The sequence below is a fragment of the Morus notabilis genome, unplaced genomic scaffold (assembly GCF_000414095.1).
Source record: "Morus notabilis unplaced genomic scaffold, ASM41409v2 Scaffold46, whole genome shotgun sequence".
Classification (NCBI taxonomy): Eukaryota; Viridiplantae; Streptophyta; class Magnoliopsida; order Rosales; family Moraceae; genus Morus; species Morus notabilis.
In genome coordinates, this window is record NW_010365505.1 from 522703 (window position 1) to 544504 (window position 21802).

At 36.2% G+C, this 21802-nt stretch overlaps 3 protein-coding genes across 6 annotated transcripts; all 3 read left to right on the plus strand.

Moving 5' to 3' along the window:
- Positions 1–309: 309 nt before the first annotated feature.
- LOC21407967 (telomere repeat-binding protein 5) lies at positions 310–6057 on the plus strand. Of its 2 annotated transcripts, none has more exons than XM_024172307.1 (10): positions 310–537; positions 1824–2035; positions 2147–2990; positions 3090–3296; positions 3404–3463; positions 3568–3647; positions 3844–4085; positions 4255–4572; positions 4842–4905; positions 5576–6057. In XM_024172307.1, exons 2-10 carry the CDS (start codon positions 1943–1945, stop codon positions 5744–5746), a joined length of 2079 nt encoding a protein of 692 aa, XP_024028075.1. In that variant the 5' UTR covers positions 310–537; positions 1824–1942; the 3' UTR covers positions 5747–6057. The 2 variants fall into 2 exon arrangements, with proteins under 2 accessions (XP_024028075.1, XP_024028076.1); XM_024172308.1 differs by having other exon boundaries at positions 3090–3215.
- Positions 6058–13787: 7730 nt separating this feature from the next.
- Positions 13788–16518, plus strand: LOC21407968 (scarecrow-like protein 14). Of its 3 annotated transcripts, none has more exons than XM_024172366.1 (3): positions 13788–13925; positions 14056–16002; positions 16074–16518. In XM_024172366.1, the coding sequence occupies exons 2-3, from the start codon at positions 14115–14117 to the stop codon at positions 16253–16255; spliced, it is 2070 nt and encodes a 689-aa protein (XP_024028134.1). In that variant the 5' UTR covers positions 13788–13925; positions 14056–14114; the 3' UTR covers positions 16256–16518. The 3 variants fall into 3 exon arrangements, with proteins under 3 accessions (XP_024028134.1, XP_024028133.1, XP_024028135.1); XM_024172367.1 differs by having other exon boundaries at positions 13916–13925; positions 14068–16002; XM_024172365.1 differs by having other exon boundaries at positions 13788–16002.
- Positions 16519–18334: 1816 nt separating this feature from the next.
- On the plus strand, positions 18335–21602 carry LOC21407970 (scarecrow-like protein 14). The gene is made up of 2 exons (XM_010108204.2): positions 18335–21178; positions 21311–21602. The coding sequence occupies exon 1, from the start codon at positions 18863–18865 to the stop codon at positions 21110–21112; it is 2250 nt and encodes a 749-aa protein (XP_010106506.2). The 5' UTR covers positions 18335–18862; the 3' UTR covers positions 21113–21178; positions 21311–21602.
- Positions 21603–21802: the final 200 nt, after the last annotated feature.

Here is a 21802-nt window from a genome sequence, read left to right on the forward strand (position 1 = left end):
TAAAAATATAAAAAAATAACTCTCTTCGTGATTGAACGTTTTTCTCGATCGTATGGTCCACGTGTCAATATCTTAGGAAACTAAAAATATTGGTGGGTCACCCAAATGCGAAGAACCGGTCTATAGGTGGTTTAAGGGAACCTACTATAGCCGGTGAGCCCAATGCATTTACCGATAGGTCCGGTCGGAGGGGGTCAATGGTATAAGAGCTGGGGGTTTAAGCAAAGGTTGGGTAGTTATCAGAGGGTTTTGGCGATCAGAAAGAGAGAGAGAAAGAGATCGAGATTGAGTTTTTGAGAGAGAGAAGATCAGAGAAAATGGGTTTCGTTTGAACCAAAAAACTTATCTTTTTTTTCGGGAAAAAAATCATGGGATAGGAAAAACCGAGGGAAACTTGTGGTTTAATGACGGTAGGAAAATTCCTTATTCTCTGAATTTGTCCGACAATTTTACGATCATACATTCTCCTTAAACTTCTCAGAATTCCCGTTTTTCACCGTAAAGATTCGAGCTTTGAACGGAAACTGTTGCGTAAAGGTGAGCAGGTTTTATTTTCGTGGATTTTCCTTCACGGATTGTCGAAAAGCTTGCGTTTTGTTTTGGATTTTGCCGTTGTGACGATGCTCTTCCCCAAAATTATATTTGTTTCCCCAGAAATCGTGGCGAAGAGGAGAAAATGTGATTTTTGGACAAACTGTTACATCTCTCCAAATTCTTCTTCTTCTTCTTCTTCCTTCCTTCCTTTTTTGTTTTTTTTTTTTTTTTTTTTTTAATGAACTCGCAATTTCTGAACATAAATTGGACGAGTTTTTTTTTCATCGATTTTCTCCGTAATTTCATTGTTTATCTCGCCTTACGGATTGATTCGTATTTGGTTCAAAATTTAGATTTTTGGTTGGATTCGATCCGAGATTGGTCTCCAAATTATCTCTTATTTCCATTTCAAAAGTTTTAATTTTTTATGTTGAAAGAGATGATCTGTTCCCGATTTCCCTTCTGAATTCGCTTGAATTCTTCAGGTTTCAAGTTGATGAGGGTTTTAGATCTCTGAATTTTTCAGACTTTTGGATAAATCTTTTGAATCCATCTTTGTTCACTTTCACCCACTTTTTTTCTCCCTGATTTCTGTAATTATTACGTAGATCTAGTTCTTGTGATGTCTATGTAAATTAGGGTTTTTCGGTGGTTTAAGGATTTTTTTTCTGTTTTTCAGTTATTCCTGACTGTAAATGGAAATGTTGATATTCGCGTACTTTTTCCTGCGTCATGAGATTTTTTTTTTAATTTTATTATTTATTTTTTAGTGACTTTGGGTTGCTCTATTTTTGTTGTTTATGGTCAGATCATGTGGATCTGATGGAGTTATGGAGTTGAGTCTATGCTCCTTAGTTGCGGTGTTGGTTTGGCCAATTCTGGTTTCTGGGCTTTTGTACCTGGTAATTATGGTTGCACGGGACCCTGGAAATAGACTTCAAGGCCTGAAAATTAAATCAAATTTTGTTGTGTTGAAAATCATGAGACTCAAAATGAAAGATTTACGAATGTTTGAGATTGAATTTCAATTAAAATTTAAATTCTTCGCAATCAAAGGCAATGCCTTTTTGGATAGGGATGGTATATTACTCTGTTTCAATTAGTGTGTCATATGGTAAGCAATTTAGTCATATGAGGATTGGTTTATTTTTATTTTTTCTTGATGTTCTATGCTTCATAAATTTTGTTATAACAATGGAATTTGAGTTATTGTTATTATTCCTTTTTTTTTTTTTTTTTTCTAGATAAAGAATTCATGAGACTAATGAATCATGTTCTTCTGCTTTCAGGGTTTTTCCTTTTGGATTATACGATCATAACCGATTAGTGAGGACCATAATTTGAAGACAAGATTTTACCAGGAACTCTGGTTCTTTGCGTTTGGTGTAATGTGATGTGATGTTCGTTCATGATTACGGATATGGTGTTACAGAATAGGTTGGACTATGGATTTAATGGCTACCAAGTACCTGCTATGCCTCGAGCTACCAGATCAGCTCGGGTAATTACATTCTATTATTTAATATCACCTAATATTTAAATTTACTTTTGTTTTTGTCTTTGTTTATGAAATTAGTCATTCAGATCGTTTATTTTGTGTTGTGGTTTTCAGAGGAGGGGTACGGTTCAGAAGAGAGTTGCGGAAAATAAAATGTGTGCGTTTGACTTATTGGCGACTGTAGCTGGCAAGTTATTGCAGGAAGAGAGTTCTCCCACGTCGAGTAATACATCTAGTGCAAAAGATCAATGTTTGATTGTTAAGCAAGATGCGAAGGATGAAAGTAAGGCATTGAATGTGGAACCTTGTGACCAAGGAAGTTGTGACGGGAAGTTGTTTGTTTCGGAGCCTGTATTACAGGCTCATGATGAAAACAACTGCTCTAAGGAGTCTTCATTTCCTCAAAACGATGACCATTCAGTGTTGACTTCTATACTGCCAACTTCTAATTGCTCCGAGAGGTTAGTAACTAAAAATATTGGTGATGGAAATATTAAGAATGAAATAGGAAGCTTTTGTAGCCAAGTACAAGATGGCTCGTCTATGTACAGGGAGTCTGGTATCTGTAAATTAGATGGTGAAGCTAAGACACTTGTAAAAGATGAGTCAAACAATAATAGAGAAGTGCTAATTGGCACGGGGGCTGATACGGGCAGTTCAGAGGATCCGGTGGTCTCCCGGGGTAAACCTCCTGCATTGCTCAGTTCAGACAGTAGTGCCAAGGCACCTTTGTGTGTGGACCACGTGCCCGCAAACTCACTTCCCTCAACCAGGGATGATGTAAAAGTAGTTAGTAGAGATGATGACGAAAACTCCTCTGGGTGTACTCATCCAAGCATTAGATCCAAGCGCTTTAGACAAGCTCCACGGATTGGAGACAGAAGGATAAGGAAAATATTGGCTTCTAAACATTGGAAAGTAGGGCCGAAGTTTAAGGATGAGACACTTCCGAATCCTGGTGAGTGGTTTTTTATTATTGTCATAGTTTCAGTAGTTCGTTGTCATGTTCCAATTCCATTTCTTTTTCTAACTGTAAATACTTTGCTGATCTTTTCAGGTGAGATGATCAAACCAATTTACCGTAATCGGAAAGACTGTTACAAGCGCCAACGATCTCAAATGACTGTTCCTTTCAAGAAGAGGAAACTATTTGATCGTAGCTCAGTTTGGACCTCTGATGGAGGTATTAATGATGAGAGGTTTTTTAACTCACCTGAGAAGGGCATTGGTGATGCCTCTGAATCATGTGTGAAGTTGCAAGGAGGTCTTTCTCCAAAGTCCAAACCACATGCTCTTCTTAGCTGAATTTAGTAGCTTACTAGTGTTTTGACAACTTCTCTTTTAGTTTACTAATCCAAAATCATTATACAGGAAATGGGACGTGCTCAAGAGCTGGTCAAAACACATCATTCCAATGCAGGGATTCTCACGGTATGAGAACCTTTTAGGGAATGATTATTACGTACTCTTTTGACTTGATTGGTGTCTTGACATACAAAGAGGTCTTATACGAAGGTGCTTTTCCTTTTACTCAGTGAAACTAAGGATCAAGTCTTTTAGAGTGCCAGAGCTTTTTATTGAGATTCCAGAGACTGCAACTGTTGGTTCACTGAAGGTATACTGGAAATTTACTGTATTTTTTTAAAAACAGAAATCCTGCTGCTTTACTTAACTCCTTTGATTCTGCAATCTCCAATATTTGAGCTATACATGTGTTTATAGTATAGCCCCTGCAATTTGCTGTTAGTATGTAGTTCCTGCTCCTTACATGGTCGTTTAAGTTTCTCCGATTGTTTATAATTGTTCTACAGAGGACAGTTATGGAAGCAGTGACAGCAATACTTGGAGGCGGGTTACGTATTGGTGTCCTTCTTCAGGGAAAGAAAGTCAGAGATGACAACATAACTCTGCAGCAGACTGGAATTTCTCACGACAATGAGCTTGATTCTTTGGGATTTACTTTGGAGCCTAATCCTTCACAAAGTTCTACACCTTTGTGCACTGGAGATTCTCCTCATTTCCTTTCTGGTGACGCACCTCAGCCCCTTATAAGGTAATGCACGTGTTAAGTCTTGTTTATAGTTGTGTAAGTCGAGATTTTGTTGATTTGATAGTCAATACTTTTCTTCTAGTATTCCTGTATCATAGAGATGCTTCCAGACTATGATCAGATATTCCAGTTTGATTATGGAACTTACATAATATAATTGCTCTTTTACTAGGTATTCTCCCAATCCATCCATTGTTGATCAGGGCACTTCCAACGTTTCTCAGGAGCCTCATGCCGCCAATTTAGGGAACTTAGTTGAAAGTGATCATGATTCAGCACCTTCTCCAACTGACATGTCAGTAGACAAAAGTACAGCAGATTTGAAAGCATTGGTTCATGTACCAGAAATGAGTGTAGATGCCTTAGCTGTTGTTCCACCACCCCGGAAATCCAAGCGAGCTGAGATTGCTCAGCGTCGAATCCGTCGACCATTCTCTGTTAATGAAGTAGAAGCACTTGTTCAAGCGGTTGAGAAACTTGGAACCGGAAGGTATTTAAGTGAAAAATGACTAGTAATGGTTATTATTTTCTAAGCATTGGACTTGGCTGGGTTAGTATGTTGAGTACTTTAGTTTTCACAAGTCTGGCCAGGCCTCCTGGTGGTCGGCCATCACTAGGAGACAAGACTCGCCATGGAGTAGTTTAAAATGTTGTTTCTATTTCTTGTTTTCCTGTTCAATTGACTATTAATTCTGTTGTAATCATACGCTGTGGCCATATTCTAGGGAGTTTTTCTTAATGAGCTTTGGTAATTTTCAGGTGGCGTGACGTTAAACTACGAGCGTTCGATAATGCAAAGCACAGGACATATGTGGATCTGAAGGTGAGAAGTCTATTTGCCAACTCTTTTTTTTTTTTTTTTTTTTTTTTTTTTTTTTTAATAACTAAATAATTGAGAAGTCTTTGCCAACCCTTGATTCTGATATGATTGTTTCTTTTTAAATTTTTCCTTACCAAGTTTGCTCATCCCAGTCATCGTTTCCTCCGATTCTTCCTTCCGCGGCTAGATTCCTCCTATTCCTATAAAGTAGCAGTGCATGTTACTTTTAACTACAAACACATATAAAACTCCAGATTCATAGCTGTTACTTTAATCAATCCGTTTGATTGTTTCTTACTGTTGTATCTTAACAAAAATTTAAAAAAGTCCACCTTTGGGCTGGGGTCCCATACAGCAGTACGTACTTTATTAATTTAATTCGTCCTGGCAAATAATTGCTTGTACAAGAGGCAAGTGATTAGCCTAGTCTCGATTAGCTTTATCAGTCTTTTACTTTATTTGCTTAAAATACCCACCTTCTCAAGGAATCTAATGACTTCTTATTGTACACGGCTTCTCCTGTGCTCCTTTCCAGCACATGCGCTCTTGACTAAAATACCCCCATCACGTCACAGTATTTACCATTAAAAAAATCCCCTCAACACTTGACAGTTTTGAGTTTTATGATGTGGAGTTTTGTTTTTGACGGGTGCTTTCTTGGGCGGTTTTGCAGGACAAGTGGAAAACACTTGTGCACACGGCAAGAATATCCCCTCAGCAAAGAAGGGGAGAGCCCGTCCCGCAGGAGCTTCTGGACCGAGTCCTGACCGCACACGCGTATTGGTCCCAGCAGCAAGCGAAACAACAGCTCAAGCCGCTGCCAGAGACGTGTCTTCTCTTCTAAGAGAAGAGTCAAGAGAAGAGTCTTTTCTGCAGAGAGCTGAAAAAAATGCATGCTTGAAAGATGATGTAGAAAGAAACGTAGGATTGTAGGAAAAGACGATATCTAGATTGTCTAATTAATTTCAATGTGAATTTTTTTTTTTTTTAATTTTTTTCCATGTATTTTTGTTAATGATGTAAAAAGTAATGACAAAGGGAGGGATAGAGATGTCTTTGAAGGAAATTGTGTAATATTTGGGTTGCTCTTGGTGCATGTAAATGGTTGACAATTTGACGGAATAAGAAAAGCCATTGCTAACGGAATTCATTTTACTCGTTCATTTATTATCTTTTTTGGTATGTGGGATTTTTAAGCATACCATCAATAAAGTAACTATTTTATTTGGTATTACTATTACGGGTGACAATTCGTGTAACGTGCTGTATTTTGATCGTTTCTTTTTAAATTTACAGTCAATCTAAATACGATATGTGACACGAAATTTTTTAAGAACCGTAACACGAACACGACACGATCACGTTACGGGTTGACACAACACGACATGAAAATGACCTGTGAACTCGAAATTGACACGAAAATTGTATATTTTTATTTAGTTTTTTACATATTAGAAATAACTTAAAATTTATAACACACTAAAATACAATAACATCCATTAAAATTAAGCAAATAATAGTATAAGATTTTGAGTATAACTATCATGATATCACAAGTTCATAATAAAATAAAAATATATGTAATGAAAAAATATATGTATTTTTTAGTTTTTTACGAGTTTTGTGTCGTGTTCGAGTTAGGCGGGTCTAACCTGAATTGATCTATATTTTTCGTATAATTTTAGGTCGACCCAATTCTGACCCGAACATCTTTTTTTTCAACCTTAACCCGTGAAATTCATGTCATTTTCGAGTCGTGACTTATATTACCGGCCTTAATTACTATTGGTAAATTTATCTTATGTAACTTGTAGGTTATCGCTTCGTAATCTACATATTATTTTTTATAATGTCATTAAAATTTTATGCAGTGACAAATAATGGAGTTGAAAAAAATAATGGTTAAATTTGGAACTTTCTCTGTTGGTATCTTTACTTGGGTAGATAGATCAATGAAGTTGAAGCTATTTATTGCAGAACAAAGTTGAAATGTAATGTCCTCTAGATTCTTTTTTCAATACCAAACTTTGTCGGTAGACCAGAAGAACTTTCACTTTTAACAAACTAACTGCGCAAAAGTGTAAAAATATGTGTTAAAAAGGCTTCTGTCAACATGTTGGAATTAAAAGCTAAATGGGGTTGGAAGCAGATGAAATTGGAGACTGGATTGCTTTGACATGCTTTTATGGAAGTATTACCTAACTTGGGGATTTCCGCTTTAACACAGACAAAACACAGATAGAATTGGCAACCAAAAGTAAAATGGTTATATATATATATATATATATATATATATATTAGAGGCGCGTGCCTGCATGTGTGCGCGTCAGAGGATCAGTAACTAAAAGTAACGTGGATCCATATGCATATTCCCATTTTTCCTATAAAATAAAATAGATTCTACCAGTAATATTATCTCGTATGTGTAATGTATTATATGTATCAGTCGTTTAGCTGAGCAATATTTAAATTATTATTCTTCTGCACCAATTCATATTTGTATATTCTACAAAATGCCATACATATAGTAAATCTGATACCTAAACCGTATCGCAACAGTATTGAAATAAATCGATATTTAAGACTATCAGCTCTCCTTTATTTATGTTTTTCTTTTGGTGATTTTATGTCTAGTCTTTTTAATGGTATTTCGTCTATGAAAACCGCTTCCTCATTTTCTAGTTATCTTGAAAAAGAAAGCGTAGATATATCCATCAATGTGACTTTTTTTTTAAGATAATAATGATTGGGCGGCATTTTCGGAATCATGTGCAATAAATTCAAAGGCTCGTCGGAGTCCAAGCTCTCCCGAGCTCAAACTCTCTTGAGCCGAAAGTTCAAAGGTCGCGTGATGTTATCAAGTGAAGTAAACGACGCTAATTAAAGACATTGAATGGTTGAAAGCTAATTCTCATTGATTATTTATCAGTTTTAACTCACAAAAAGGTGAAGAACCACATTGTAATTAAGAGAGAATAAACTCTCGAATTAATAGGAGAATTAAATTTCCTCAATCCTAATGTACTATAAATTCCCTCAATTTAAGAGGAAAAGACGGACACTCATTTCTGAATACAATTGCTTTGTGATTGTTTTCATGTTGTTTTTGTTATTCTTTCAGAAGTTCTTGGTGTTCGTCGAGTGTTCTTCTAATTTTCTTAGATAATTTACTTATTCAATCTAAATTATTAGTCTAAGAACGTTGGATAAGTGTTGGATGAAATTTTACTCTAACAATAATAATAATAGAAAAATTAAAATGCGAGCTCCATACAAAGTTTTTTTTTATGAACAATGCAATTTTGATTGAGATTTGGATCGCAAAAACTCCAATTTGGATAATCTTAAAGCATCAGAATTTGGAAGTATAAATTATCAACTAGATTCTATCTTTTTTTTTTTTTCCATTTGCCAACTGTATAATAACAAAATAAACGAAGAAACACAGTGGCAGTTCCAGGTGAAGACCTGTTTGATGGATTCTTAAGCACATAAAAAATAAAAGAAGAATATGCCTTTCAATTTGGAGTTTGAATTATTGAGCAAATGGATCAAGGGCCATTCCAACGAGTCATTTCTAACAAACAATGTTCATTTTACGTCCATCCTTATCACTTTCATACTTTCATTTTCATTATCAATAAATAGAGATAAAAAGAAAATGCAAAACGTCAAAACATGGATAATAAATGGAAAGTATTCGAGGATTTTTGTGGCTACTAATAGCTACAACGTTTCTTTCCTCACTTTTGAGGGATAATAAAGGATAGGGATCATCCCTAGTACTGAAGGCCAGGAAAATCAGAGGATTTAATCCTTTTTTTTTTTTTTTTTTTTTTTTGGGAAAAAAGATTGGTTATGTTGTTAGTGGTGGAGATTTTAAAGGCTTTCTTTTTAATTTATTGGTTTTGGGGATACTGCGCTTGTATTCCTAATTCCCCTTTTTTTTTCCACCTAAAAAATGTTTTATATAAAATTAATAATTGTGGTCGAAAGTTTTTCAAATTATTAACTTTCAAACCAACCCCTTTTGCTAAAGGGATAATAAACCAATGTCAAATCCATACTGCTACCACATTCCTATATGAATATTATTCAGATAGTATTTAGAGTTTCATTAATAGTCAAAGGTTTGTTTGATTATTAAAAACTTGTTCTAAGCAATGTCTTTTCAGCTTAAATCATAAGCACACAATAACATATTCTCACTTCTCATCATAAGGGTTACTAGTAGTCCCCAAAAATATACTCTTGTCTGCTTTTGGCTCATGACATTTACTTTATGGTGTTTTATTTGAATTAATTGCAAGATTGATCTTTCCGTTATTTAGATGAAAATTCATACATGACATTCACATGACTAGTTACGAAGGTTATTTTAATGAAATCAAGATTTACAGTCAAATTTTTTTTTTTTTTGTCTCGGTCGTTTCTCTAATTAAATTTTAACACTTTGTAAAATTGTTTTAGTATTTTAAAAATTTTCAAAGAAGCCAAGAGGGGATGGAAGGCAAGAGCGGTGCAAGGCGAGGCATTGGTGGGAAGGGGATTTTTGGTCTCGATCAATGGGTGGGGTTCTGGTAATCATTTTTTTCCCCCCATTTTTATCTTTTTTGGAACTTTCGTGTGCTATTCTCGTGTTGGTTTTCATATGAAAATAAGCAATTTATTAATGGAAGAGGTAGAAGTGTGTATTTACTATTTCATAAAACGCCAGAATAGTTATACTATAAAAGTCGAGAACTCATAAAATGATAAAAATAAAATCTTGCTATCGGTGAAAATAATTCTTAGTGAAAATTGCTAAACTTGTTGTATGAATATGAATTTTTAACTTTTTACTTGTGATTAATACTTTTTTTAATGGGAAAATTTTATTTAATAATTAAGTCAATACAGACTTTAAAATAGTCATAAATGACCACTAAATACTAATATACTATTTAACTAAAAAAATATTTTATTAAAATTAAGAGGTAAAAATCGAGATTCATCCTATATATTTCCTTTTTCTATCATAGTAATGAAATTCTTGGGCTTTAAGGATGGGCCCCTTTTGACCTTGCTTAGCAAGAGGAAGGTGTAGAGTAGAGCAGGCATGTAGCTGTCTGGCCCGCCTACAAAAGGATGGCCCAGATCAAGGCCCTTTGCCCAGCCCATTATGTACTTCACATAAGACTTCTGCGTCTTCGTGACTTTAAGAGGGATAGATTTATCCCCTATTTAGTTTATTGATTTGAGTTTTTAATTTGAGTTAAAATGTGATTTTATGTTAGAGATTTTTATTATAGTAAAAAATTTAAATGTGACTGTTTTTTAGAGCTTTGTATTACAGTAAAACTCAAATTCTAAACTCAAATTGGTGAAATAAACGGACGTTAACCTAGACCAGAGTTATCTGAGGCAAAGTGCTGACCATGTTTTGGTCATGCTCGACCAATGGGTAGTACAACCATGGACTCATAGCACTAGCAGTGGGGCTAAAAATTGGCCCATCCTTCAAGTGATTTAGATTTGATTAGATCATGTCGTTTTCTTTTGAAAAATTAGGAGGAATGCCAAAAAAAAAAAAAAAAAAAAAAAGGACTTTGAATTTATGCCGTGAATTTTAGAATTTTTTATTTATCTACACAATAAACTAGTTAAGTCAAAGATCAACAAAACGTTTGATAAATCGGAACCACCAAAAAAATGTGACATAAATTTGAAAATATATAAACGTTGTGGCATGCTATGTAATGTTTTGTAAGTGATTGAGATTTAGTAAAGACTAAGCGATGAATGGATTAGGTTATTATTGGTCTGCCTACCAATTTTTAAAGACCATATCTTTTTTATTTAGCCAAAGAGAAATTTCTTTTTCCAAAACAATATATCAAATTATGTAAAATCTTTTACAAGTGAATACTGGTTTTGATGCGTGATAGTAACAAATTCCTTTCTTTCTTCTTTTTTTTTTTCCCCCCCCTGAAGGAAATAGTAACAAATTTCTTAACATTGAAGCTACAACCATTCCTCAATGGTTCCATTTATTCTTTTACTAATCAGATTTCAAACAACCAATCGGTATATAATTTTCTCCCTGAATGGTGAATAAACAAGTAGAAACCTTATACAGTGTAAAAAGCAACGTTTTTTTTTTTTTTTTTTTAAATTTATTTATTTATAGACCATTGCTGGTTTCATATTAAGGTCTTCAACAACATAATAGTTTTGACTGAATAAGATTTATATCCCTTTCCTTGAGGAAAAAAAAAAAAAGCATGTATTTTAATCATTTTGGGCAGCTCCTGGGGTCTCTTATCTCTTTACAAAAGGGTTCAATTGTTCAAGACTTTTCCACGAAAAAAAAAAAAGATAATTCCCTATTAAAACATCAAGCCGCCTCGTGCAAAATTTGGAGCTAAGAGGATCAAACAAATGACATTACATCATTCATATACATAGAAAAAAACAAGAAAGAGCTACAAACGTTGACAAAATGTCATGTTGATAGCAGCTCTTTAATTCAAATGCTCGAGGAGGGCAAATATCAGAGACGTTAGTAGTGCCTTGTGAATTCTTATTATGAAGTTATCTGGATACTTTTTTTTTTTTTAAAGTCCTTTGAATATAATTAGAAACATAAGAATGAGGAAAAGGAAAGAAAGCACTAAATGTTGACAAGGTCCTAGATATTTTTTTTATCTCCCACTCACGATGATGTTCAATGTATGGCGGTATGTGGGACATGATGTCAAAGTGCTGTCTTTATTATTATTATTATTATTATTACTATTATTATTTTAGAGTGAATTTACGGTGGACGGAGCTATTTTATTTTGATGGTAGGAATTATATATTTTTTAATCGTAGAATCATCGTGATTGTAAATTTTTTAATGCGGACATGCATAGATTTGAGCATTAAAAAACTAATCTAACGATTAAAATTAACAGTTTCTATTGATGGTGCAAAATAATCTTATCTATCATATTATTATTATTATTATTATTATTATTATTATTATTATTATTATTTTCTTTTTTACGAAGGTGTTCTAGGAGCATTATGTGTTTGTGATAGATCATTCATCATAGATTGCTTTTGCATAGTCAAAGTAAATGAGAGTTGTGTGAAAGAGACAAAATAACAATTAAAAAAACTTAGTGAGATCAAATTAGGACAGGTTTGAGAGTCATCATGGTGTTTCATTGTATTTACCATTTTCTTGTCAACAAATTAAGGGATAAAGTTGGTGGGGCGCAGTGGGGTTGAATTGCAAAGCAGGCAAATCCTGTTTTATATTATCATTGGTTTTCTTGTTTATCAAGTCTCCATTCAGTTTGGTTTTATTCAATTATTTATTAGCTTATTTTACGGTGCATCTTAAAATTGTGACTTATTGGTAGAGTAAGTGTTTTACTGTTAGATTAATTTTTTAACAGCCAGATCTACAATAAAAACAGTTTTATATAACGCGTTGTAAATTTTTAATATGAAGCTACACAAATCTTACTATAAAAAATTTAATTCAACAGTCAAAACACTTAATCCACTGATAAGTCACAAATAGAAGATGCACCATAAAGTTCTCTTGTTTATTTAGTTTGTCTACCAACGACCAATATAAATTAAGCATTATTACATGGTTTACCTTATTTATTTAGTTTGTCTACCAACGACCAATATAAATTAAGCATTATTACACGGTCGTTTATAGTTTGGACCATATCAGTAGTGGTTGTGATATTTGGAATTGAAGGCTGAAAAGAACAAAAAAACAATAATGCAAGCAATCGAGTTGTTCAGTGGCAGGTGGAATAAATAATAATGAGAAGTTGAAAATCTTTTATTTTCTTGTATTTTTTTTGTCTTAACCAATAACCATTGAGCCCAGATACAGAAGCATTTTGTTTTCTTCTGCAATTTAATATATGCTTAAATTGGTTTTGATTCCTTCCACATGTTGACCGTTTGAACAGCAAATCCTGATCAAGATACTACACACATCTTTGATTCCCATCAAAGAAGCTTGAATGAGCAAATTATTAACTCAAAATCTACCATTTATGTTTGGACTAACCTAAAATCAATTCTTATAAAAGGAAAATACATGAATAGAGGAGACTAAAGATTTGATTGAACTAAAAATAAATACTTGTTCAGCAAGCATACGGAATCTTTGAAATAATCAAACGATGTGCTAACAGTTAAAAAGTTGAAATTTATATCAGCGTAATGCGTTTTCTTAATGAGGTTTTTTAGTTTCCAACGTCATTAGTGTCCTTACGTCAATACCTAACACCTATAAAAAGAATCAATTGATCCCGCTATTACAATAATAAAGAGTTTAAATCTATTCTTCACTCGTTCAAACTCAAATTTAACCGATCCGAACACTGAATTGAAAAAAGACTTTGAGTAGGTGGTCTTTGCTACCATACCATCATCACCTGTGGTAATTTGTTTCACCATTTGTATTGATGTAATTAAGTCTAACTTTTTACTCATAAAATTGAATATATTTTTTTGTTTAATAAGAAAATAAGAAATAAAGCTCTACCAAAGACTCCAAATGTCAACAAACTAAACAACATAAAGAAAAATTCTTTAGCACTTCGCCCCAACTGCAACGAAAAACTTGTAATTCAATAACAAACACTTTATTATTATTTTTTCCCCTTTGAGATTTGAATTTCTTAAGAAACTTGAGATAAAAAAAAAAAAGAAATTATTAAGAACTTACATAAATTGTATCAACTTGCAATTTTGAAAGTTTCAGCAAAAAAAATAAAAATAAAAATAAAAAACAAAGAATGTGACACGTGTCTTATCATGAGTGGGTGATCATGCATGATCTCCATGTTACATCCCATTACTCCGACTGCCAAAAAAAAAAAAAAAAAAAAAACCAGCCTCACAGTAGGAACTAGGTACTCCGTACTCCAATTTTGAGCTTTAATTGGAACAAACAATGGCAGCATCACTACTTTGATTGGAATATCTCCTTCTTCTCCTGTTCTTCATCGCAGACCGTACCGGTAGCGTCTCTGTTCGTTTCTTTTCAGTCGAAACCTTTTTTTTTGTTTTTTTGTTCTTCCTAGGGTTTCTGATTTAGCCGTTGTGAATCTTTCAAATTGACGATTGTTATGGATGAAAATGCTTGTCAAGTTTCGAATTTAGGTCTCGATCCCAATTTAGGCGGGTATTTGAACACTGTAAACGGAGTGATGAAACTCAGTGACTCTTCTATGGACCCTAGTTTTGCCTCGTGCTTGAGCTCCAATGGAGATTCTCCTTTTGATGATGATGATTTCTCCGACACCGTGCTTAAGTACATAAACCAAATGCTTATGGAGGAGGATATGGAGGCAAAGCCATGTATGTTCCATGACCCTTTGGCTCTTCAAGCCGCTGAGAAATCCCTTTATGAAGCTCTCGGCGAAAAGTACTCGCCTTCCCCAAATCAACCCCCTTTTTGTTGTGCTGAGAGCCCGGATGATTCCGTTGGAAATATCAGCTCTAGTTCTTGTTCCAGTACTGGCGTTTCTTTGAATTCCGTTTCGATGTTTGTTGATCCGGCGGAATTCAAGCCCCCTGCGTTGCCGAACCCCGTTCCTGCTGGTTTTGATTTCCAGTCGAGTTCGTTATCATCGTCAAACTTTCCGTACAATTCTATAAGTGAGCTTTTGGTTCCGAATTCATCAGGTGAGAATGAATTGATGTTGCAGTTCAAGAGAGGTTTGGAGGAGGGTAATAAGTTCCTTCCTAAGGGAAATCAACTTGTTACTAATCTGGATAACTTTGACTTGTCTCCGGAGTCGAAGGAAAAAAAGGTTTCAGATGTATTAGTCAAGGTGGAGAAGGATGAGAGAGATGATTCTCCTAGCGGGTGGAGAGGGAGGAAGAATCACGAGAGGGAAGAAACGGATTTGGAAGATGGTAGGAGTAACAAGCAATTGGCTGTTTATACGGAGGACGATGAGATATCAGAGTTGTTTGATAAGGTGCTGCTTTATGGTGGGGGAAAAGAGGAAACTCCTGGCTCTACATGTGATGGAGCCTATCAGGATAATGAAGCTAACGAGTCTACTCAGCAGGGTGGGCGATCCAACGGAACTAGTAGCAGTAAGACTCGTTCCAGGATACAGGACAATAATAAGGAAGTGGTCGATTTAAGGACACTTCTGATCTCCTGTGCACAAGCTGTCTCTGCGAATGATGTTAGAACTGCTAACGAACTATTAAAACAGATTAGGCAGCACTCATCTCCCTTAGGTGACGGGTCTCAGAGATTGGCCCATTGCTTTGCGAATGGCTTTGAAGCGCGTTTGGCTGGCACTGGAAGCGAGATTTATGCGGTTCTAGCCTCTAAAAGAACATCTGCTGCTGAGACGCTGAAAGCTTATCAAGCTTATATCTCTGCCTGCCCGTTCAAGAAGATTGCAATTATCTTTGCAAACAACATGATTCAAAAAGCAGCTGAGAAAGCAGCAACGCTTCACATTGTGGATTTTGGTATCCTCTATGGCTTCCAATGGCCTGCTTTCATTCATTGCCTCTCAAGAAGATCTGGTGGGCCACCCAAGCTACGTGTAACGGGAATTGACCTTCCCCAGCATGGTTTTCGGCCAGAAGAAAGAGTTCAGGAGACAGGAAATCGCTTGGCAAGGTACTGTGAGCGGTTTGGAGTTCCATTTGAGTACAATGCCATAGCAAAAACGTGGGAGACTATCCAAATTGAGGACTTCAAGATTGACAGCAAGGAGGTGCTTGCTGTGAATTGTCTTCTTCGGTTTAAGAACTTGCTGGATGAGACCGTTGTAGTAAACAGTCCAAGGGATGCTGTTCTAAAGTTAATCAGGAAGTTAAAACCTGACATTTTTGTTCATGCTATTGTTAATGGATCCTACAATGCCCCATTCTTTGTTACACGTTTCCGGGAGGCACTATTTAACTTCTCCTCGTGGTTTGATGTGGCTGATGCCACTTTAGCTCACGAGGATCCGGTGAGATTGATGTTTGAGAAGGAGTTTCTTGGGCGGGAGGTTATAAATGTCGTAGCATGTGAGGGCGCAGAAAGAGTTGAGAGGCCTGAAACATACAAGCAGTGGCAGGGCCGGAGGATGAGGGCGGGGGTCAGGCCGCTTCCTTTGGACTCGGAGCTCATGAAGAAATTAAAGGCTAAGTCCGGAGTATGAGGGCGGGGTTCAGGCCGCTTCCTTTGGACTCGGAGCTCATGAAGAAATTAAAGGCTAAGGTGAAACATGGGTACGACAGCGATTTTGGGGTTGATGAAGATGGCAATTGGATGCTTCAAGGTTGGAAGGGCAGGGTCCTCCATGCATCCTCCTGTTGGGTACCTGCATAGGACATAGAAATGCCATCTTTCTGGTGACTTAATTTACAATATTGGTTAATGTGTAATCTGAATCCTCTTGTGTATATTAACATGGATTTGCCATGCACTGGTGATTTTAATTATAATATTGGTTAACGAGTACTCTGAATTCTCTTGTACATATATTAACAGAGATTTGTCATGCCCTGTTTCTGTTCTTTGTAGATGCGCCAAATAGAGAGCTTGCAAGGGCTAGTTTAGGGGGTTTCTTTATTACTTCATTTCTGGTTTCATGTTTAATGCATAGTATATGTGTATATTATTTTATTAGTATATCAACACTGAGCAGTATAAGGTGTACAAAGTTAAATGAATAGCTATGTTAGTGGGGTATTTTGTTTTTGTTTTTCTTCCTTATATATATTATATATATATATATATATTTAATAGTTCTGTTTGTCCTGATTTAATTTCCTTTTAACCTAGACGTTTCATACCCAGATGTGAATGCATTCACATGTAGCTAGTCATGCCTAAGACGCAGTCACATGTAGCAAAGTATGATGGTGGTAAACACATCACTTTGTTGCGCCATATTTTTTGTTATCAACAAATATTACGGCTTTAAAGTTTAAACTAGATATCTTCTAAATAAGGTCCATACTTTTTGGAAGTGAAATGATTTTGCTTAAAGTGGCCAAAAGAAGCAACGCTAAATCTATCTAGACTCCGCATGAAATAAACCACTATGATCTATCCTTTCTAGAAGGGATATTCCGAAGATAAAGACGTTGCTTTCATCACGTAGTTGGTTTATATGAACATGTACATGTACATGTACCTGCAAAGCAAAAAGGTTATTGAATGTGTACACGACATAATTCAAGTTGACCTTTGAGCAATTGAAAGTTAAATATTTAAAAATCGTTCATTAATCGATTTGAGTTTTCAATTTTAATTTTGTTATAATTAAAAATTTTCATAAAAAATTATATTTAATTTTTTTTTAAATCTCAACTCGAATCTGTGAACTCAACGAGACCTTATAATAATAAAATTCAATATTTTGGGCATTTATGATGTTTTATGGGTACTTCTCTTGGATTCCGGCATTCAGCATGGCATGCAGAAAAGTAGACCTGAGCATACCCAAATATTTAAAATGTTGAAATTGGAAAAATAGGGAAAAAAAAAGATGAAGAAAACAAGATAATGTTGATGCTTGCTCATCAAGAATTTATTTGCACAGGAGAATGAAAGAGAGAGAGAGAGAGAGAGAGAGAGAGGGGAGAATTTATTTGCACAGGAGAATGAATGAGAGAGAGAGAGAGAGAGAGAGAGAGGGGCTGGATAGCCAAGTAATCTTTTCAGCTAGTTTGACCAGAGAGAGAGGGGCTTGATAGCCAAGCCAAGTAATCTTTTCAGCTAGTTTGACCAGTCAATCAATCTGATTATGATAAGAGAGAGAGAGAGGGGCTGGATAGCCAAGTAATCTTTTCAGCTAGTTTGACCAGTCAATCAATCTGATTATGATAGATAAAAAAACGCTGACTAGTACGACAACAGGCGTATTTTCTCCAATCTCTGCTTAATCAGCGCTTGCCACTCGTGCGCCAAATGGTGGGGCCAAAAGACTTCCCTCTCTGGTCCTGTTCTGTTTCTGGCAAAGCTAATTGAGGGCCGATAACATTTGTACATCACCGTGACATTATTGACACCAAATCTCCCTAAATTCATGCACAACTTCTGTAACAGGATCATTCTAAATTTTCAGACAGACAATGATAAAAGTTCTCGTCTTGTGAAGTTAAAATTTTTTAACGATTAAAACCTGTTTATTTTATCAATTTAAATTTAAAATTTAAGTTTTATTATAGTAATTTTTTTTTAAAAAAATAATTATATTTAATTTTTTTATTATATTAAAAAAATTTTATATAAATTTATATCTTAATTTAAATTAAAAATTTAAATTAGTAAATTAAGAATTACGAAAAATGAAAAAAAGTGCAGATTAGCACACACTACAGTATAGTTTAATATAGAGACTGGCTGCAGTTTTATATCATTCTGTGACGGTCAGTCAGACACAAAGTCAACTTCGTCTTAGACCATCATCTTTCGAAGAAGGTTCGCTTCCTCATACTTCTGCTTATTAAATCTTCTCTCTCTCTATAGATATATGTGTGTGTGTACTCATACATGTAAGAGAGCCTTTTCCGTTAGAACCTTTGCATCTGCGACAGAGCCTCCTCTGTTTCTCTTCTATGCTGCAACAATTTTGGACTTAGTTCGTTTGTTTTCTTCTGGGACAAAACCACGGCTTTCTGAAGTTCTTCAACTCCAATTTCTTTTTCCTATCAACCCTTTTTTCCATTTCTTATTTTCAGCTCTATTATCATCTCTTTTGTTTGGATTGATAGTTATAAGTTTCATTTTTTTTTATTTTCTGCTTTATCTTCTGTGATGGTCTTTGATCTTATCCGTTAGATTCTTCGGTTATTTGTGGTCTTAAACTGGTTCAGAGTTTTTCCCAGATATAGGTTCTGATTAAAGTAGCGATCTTCGTTTTTAAAATTTTGATTTGTTGGGGTTTTGACTTTCTTCTCATTGTTTTAAGGGCATACAATATATTAGATGATTATGGATCCAAGTTTCACCGATTTCCCAAACGAATTCAAAACCCTCTTATCAAATTCAAATCAGTTCCTAAATCGACTCTTCCCAGATCTTGGCTTCACCATGGACAATAATCACCTTTTCCTTTCACCTGTTCCTGAACCCAGAAACTTGATCCTTTCCGAGGGAGAATCCCCTGTCCCATTTTCCACCATAGGCCCAGATGGAGCCTCAGAGGACACTGAGTTCTCAGAAACTGTTCTCAAGTACATAAGCCAGATCCTTATGGAAGAGAAGATAGAACAAAAGCCCAGCATGTTTTATGACCCATTGGATCTCCAAATCACTGAGAAATCCTTCTATGATGCTCTTGGTGAGAGATATCCTTATTCACCCAACTACAACAATGGTGTGGATCCAAGAGTTGAGACTCCTGATAATAATTTCTCAGGAAGTTCTAGTGATTATGGTGGAAGTAGTACTAGTCCTAGTACGAGTACAAGTAATAGTGCTAGTAGTCCTCATTTGCTTAGTGATGTAGGAGACTCTAAACCACCCTCTTTATTGCAGTCCTCTCTTCCTGGAGACCCCAATTCCCAGCTAAATTCGCTTTCTGGTTCGCAGTTCTCCGCCCCTATTTCGGTAAACGAGCTTCTGGCGCAGAACATATTTGGGGACAGCGATTCGATCTTGCAGTTTCAGAAAGGGTTAGAGGAGGCCAGTAGGTTCCTTCCCAAAAGTAATCAGCTTTTCATTGATCTGGAGAGCAGGGAATATTCTTCCGAGTTGAAGGGACTGGGAGAGCCTGAAAAGTTGGTGGCTGTAAAAGGTGAGAGGGATAGCTCGCCGAATGGATCGAGGGGAAGGAAGAACCATGAGCGGGAAGATGTGGATTCGGAAGAAGAGAGGAGTAACAAGCAGTCTGCAGTTTACACGGATGAGAGTGAATTATCGGAGACGTTTGATAAAGTGTTGCTTTTTTATCATGATCATGGATGCAAGGGTGTCGTGGGTGAATGCGGGCAAAATGTAGGAAGCGAGGCCTTGCAGCCAGATGAACAGCCGCAGGGAGGTAGTGGTAACGGTGGAAAGGCCCGTGGCAAGAAGAAGGGCAAGAAGAAGGAGACCGTGGATTTGAGGACTCTACTGATTCTATGTGCACAAGCTGTGTCAGGCAATGATAGAAGGACTTCTGGCGAGCTTCTAAATCAGATTAGGCAGCATTCTTCTCCTCTTGGCGATGGGTGTCAAAGGTTGGCGCATTGCTTTGCTAATGCCCTCGAGGCACGTCTGGCGGGCACTGGAACTGGCGCACAGATGTATTATAGTACCCTACTTTCCAAGACCAGTGCTTCTGATATTCTGAAAGCATACCAACTTAGTCTAAAATGCAGCCCTTTTAAGAAGATGGCCATGCTCTTTGCAAACAAGATGATTTACAAGGCAGCTGAGAAAGCAACAAGCCTTCACATTGTCGATTTCGGGATCTTGTATGGCTTTCAGTGGCCAATCCTCATCAAGCATCTTGCAGGCAGACCTGGTGGACCTCCCAAGCTGCGTGTTACTGGGATAGAGTTTCCCCAAAAGGGATTCCGTCCAGCAGAGAGAATTGAAGAGACAGGACGTCGCTTGGCAAATTATTGTGCTCGCTTTGGAGTCCCTTTTAAATACAATGCCATAGCATCACCAAATTGGGAAACTGTCCGAATTGAGGACATCAAGATTGATGACGACGAGGTAGTTGCAGTGAACGATTTGATGCGGTTCAAGAACCTACTTGATGAAACTGTTGAAGTGAATTGTCCGAGGAATGCTGTTCTAAACCTAATCAGGAAGATGAATCCAGCCATTTTTGTTCAGTCTATTGTTAATGGATCCTACAACGCACCCTTTTTTGTCACACGTTTCCGCGAGGCTCTTTTCCACTTCTCCGCCTCCTTTGACGTGTTAGACACCAACGTAGGCCGCAACAACGAAGAGAGGTTGATGTTTGAGAGAGAATTCTATGGGCGGGAGGCTATGAACGTGATAGCATGTGAGGGACCGGACAGAGTCGAGAGGCCTGAGACATACAAGCAGTGGCAGGTTCGGAATATGAGGGCCGGTTTCCGGTCACTGCCTTTGAACCAAGAGCTTATGGACATGTTTAGAGGCAAGCTGAAGGCATGGTACCACAAGGATTTTGTAATTGATGAAGACAACAATTGGATGCTTCAGGGATGGAAAGGGAGAATTCTTTATGCCTCCTCATGTTGGGTGCCAGCATAGGGATTTTTCTGAGGTCACTTGTTCAAACTCATTAGTTGAATATTCAATAAACTAGCTAATAATGAGGTACTATTTCCAATCTTACTGCTGATGTACTGTATCAGTCTGTTTTATAGTAATGCAGTAGTATGTATATGCTATGTCGGATCCTTGTTGGAAGCTAAATGATGTAGAATTTCATGTTTTCCTATCATAAAGTAAAACAGGCACACACACCTTTAGTACAAGCTGTTTATGGATGCAATTGCAGTATGTTGAACTATCATCATGAAGCTACTCAAATGAGGAGGGAAAACAAACTGGAAATCCACAATGTGATGAAGAGCCAATTCGATGCGCTAACAATGCGTACTTTGCTTTTTTTTTTTTTTGGCTATTTGCAATCAGTTTTTATTTTTCCTCTTCCAGGTTGTTTTCGCCATCAGTTTGATGATAAGAGGGGCTTTGCCGTACTCCCTGTACATTTTAGCATGAACTCATATTTGCCTTACTATCTGTATTGAAAGAATTGGAGTTATTCGAGCTTTACTACTTTCTAGTTTATCAATAATTCAACCGCGTTAGTTTAGTTTTCTTTATGCATTTGTAAAAGCTCATAAAAAATCTCAAAAATTTAACCGACTGCCTATAATTGGGACCAGAAGCTCATACTTGATCAATAAGAATATTTATACAACTGTTGGATGGTAT

Bases quoted from the DNA above. Each gene is read 5' to 3' on its own strand.
- LOC21407967 (XM_024172307.1), top strand. From the start codon at position 1,943: ATGATTACGGATATGGTGTTACAGAATAGGTTGGACTATGGATTTAAT. The intron at 2,991-3,089 runs GTGAGTGGTTTT...TGATCTTTTCAG, and splicing joins TGAGACACTTCCGAATCCTG to GTGAGATGATCAAACCAATT. The intron at 3,464-3,567 runs GTATGAGAACCT...CCTTTTACTCAG, and splicing joins CCAATGCAGGGATTCTCACG to TGAAACTAAGGATCAAGTCT.
- LOC21407968 (XM_024172365.1), top strand. From the start codon at position 14,034: ATGGATGAAAATGCTTGTCAAGTTTCGAATTTAGGTCTCGATCCCAAT. The intron at 16,003-16,073 runs GCCGGAGGATGA...TTAAAGGCTAAG, and splicing joins AACATACAAGCAGTGGCAGG to TCCGGAGTATGAGGGCGGGG.
- LOC21407970 (XM_010108204.2), top strand. From the start codon at position 18,863: ATGATTATGGATCCAAGTTTCACCGATTTCCCAAACGAATTCAAAACC.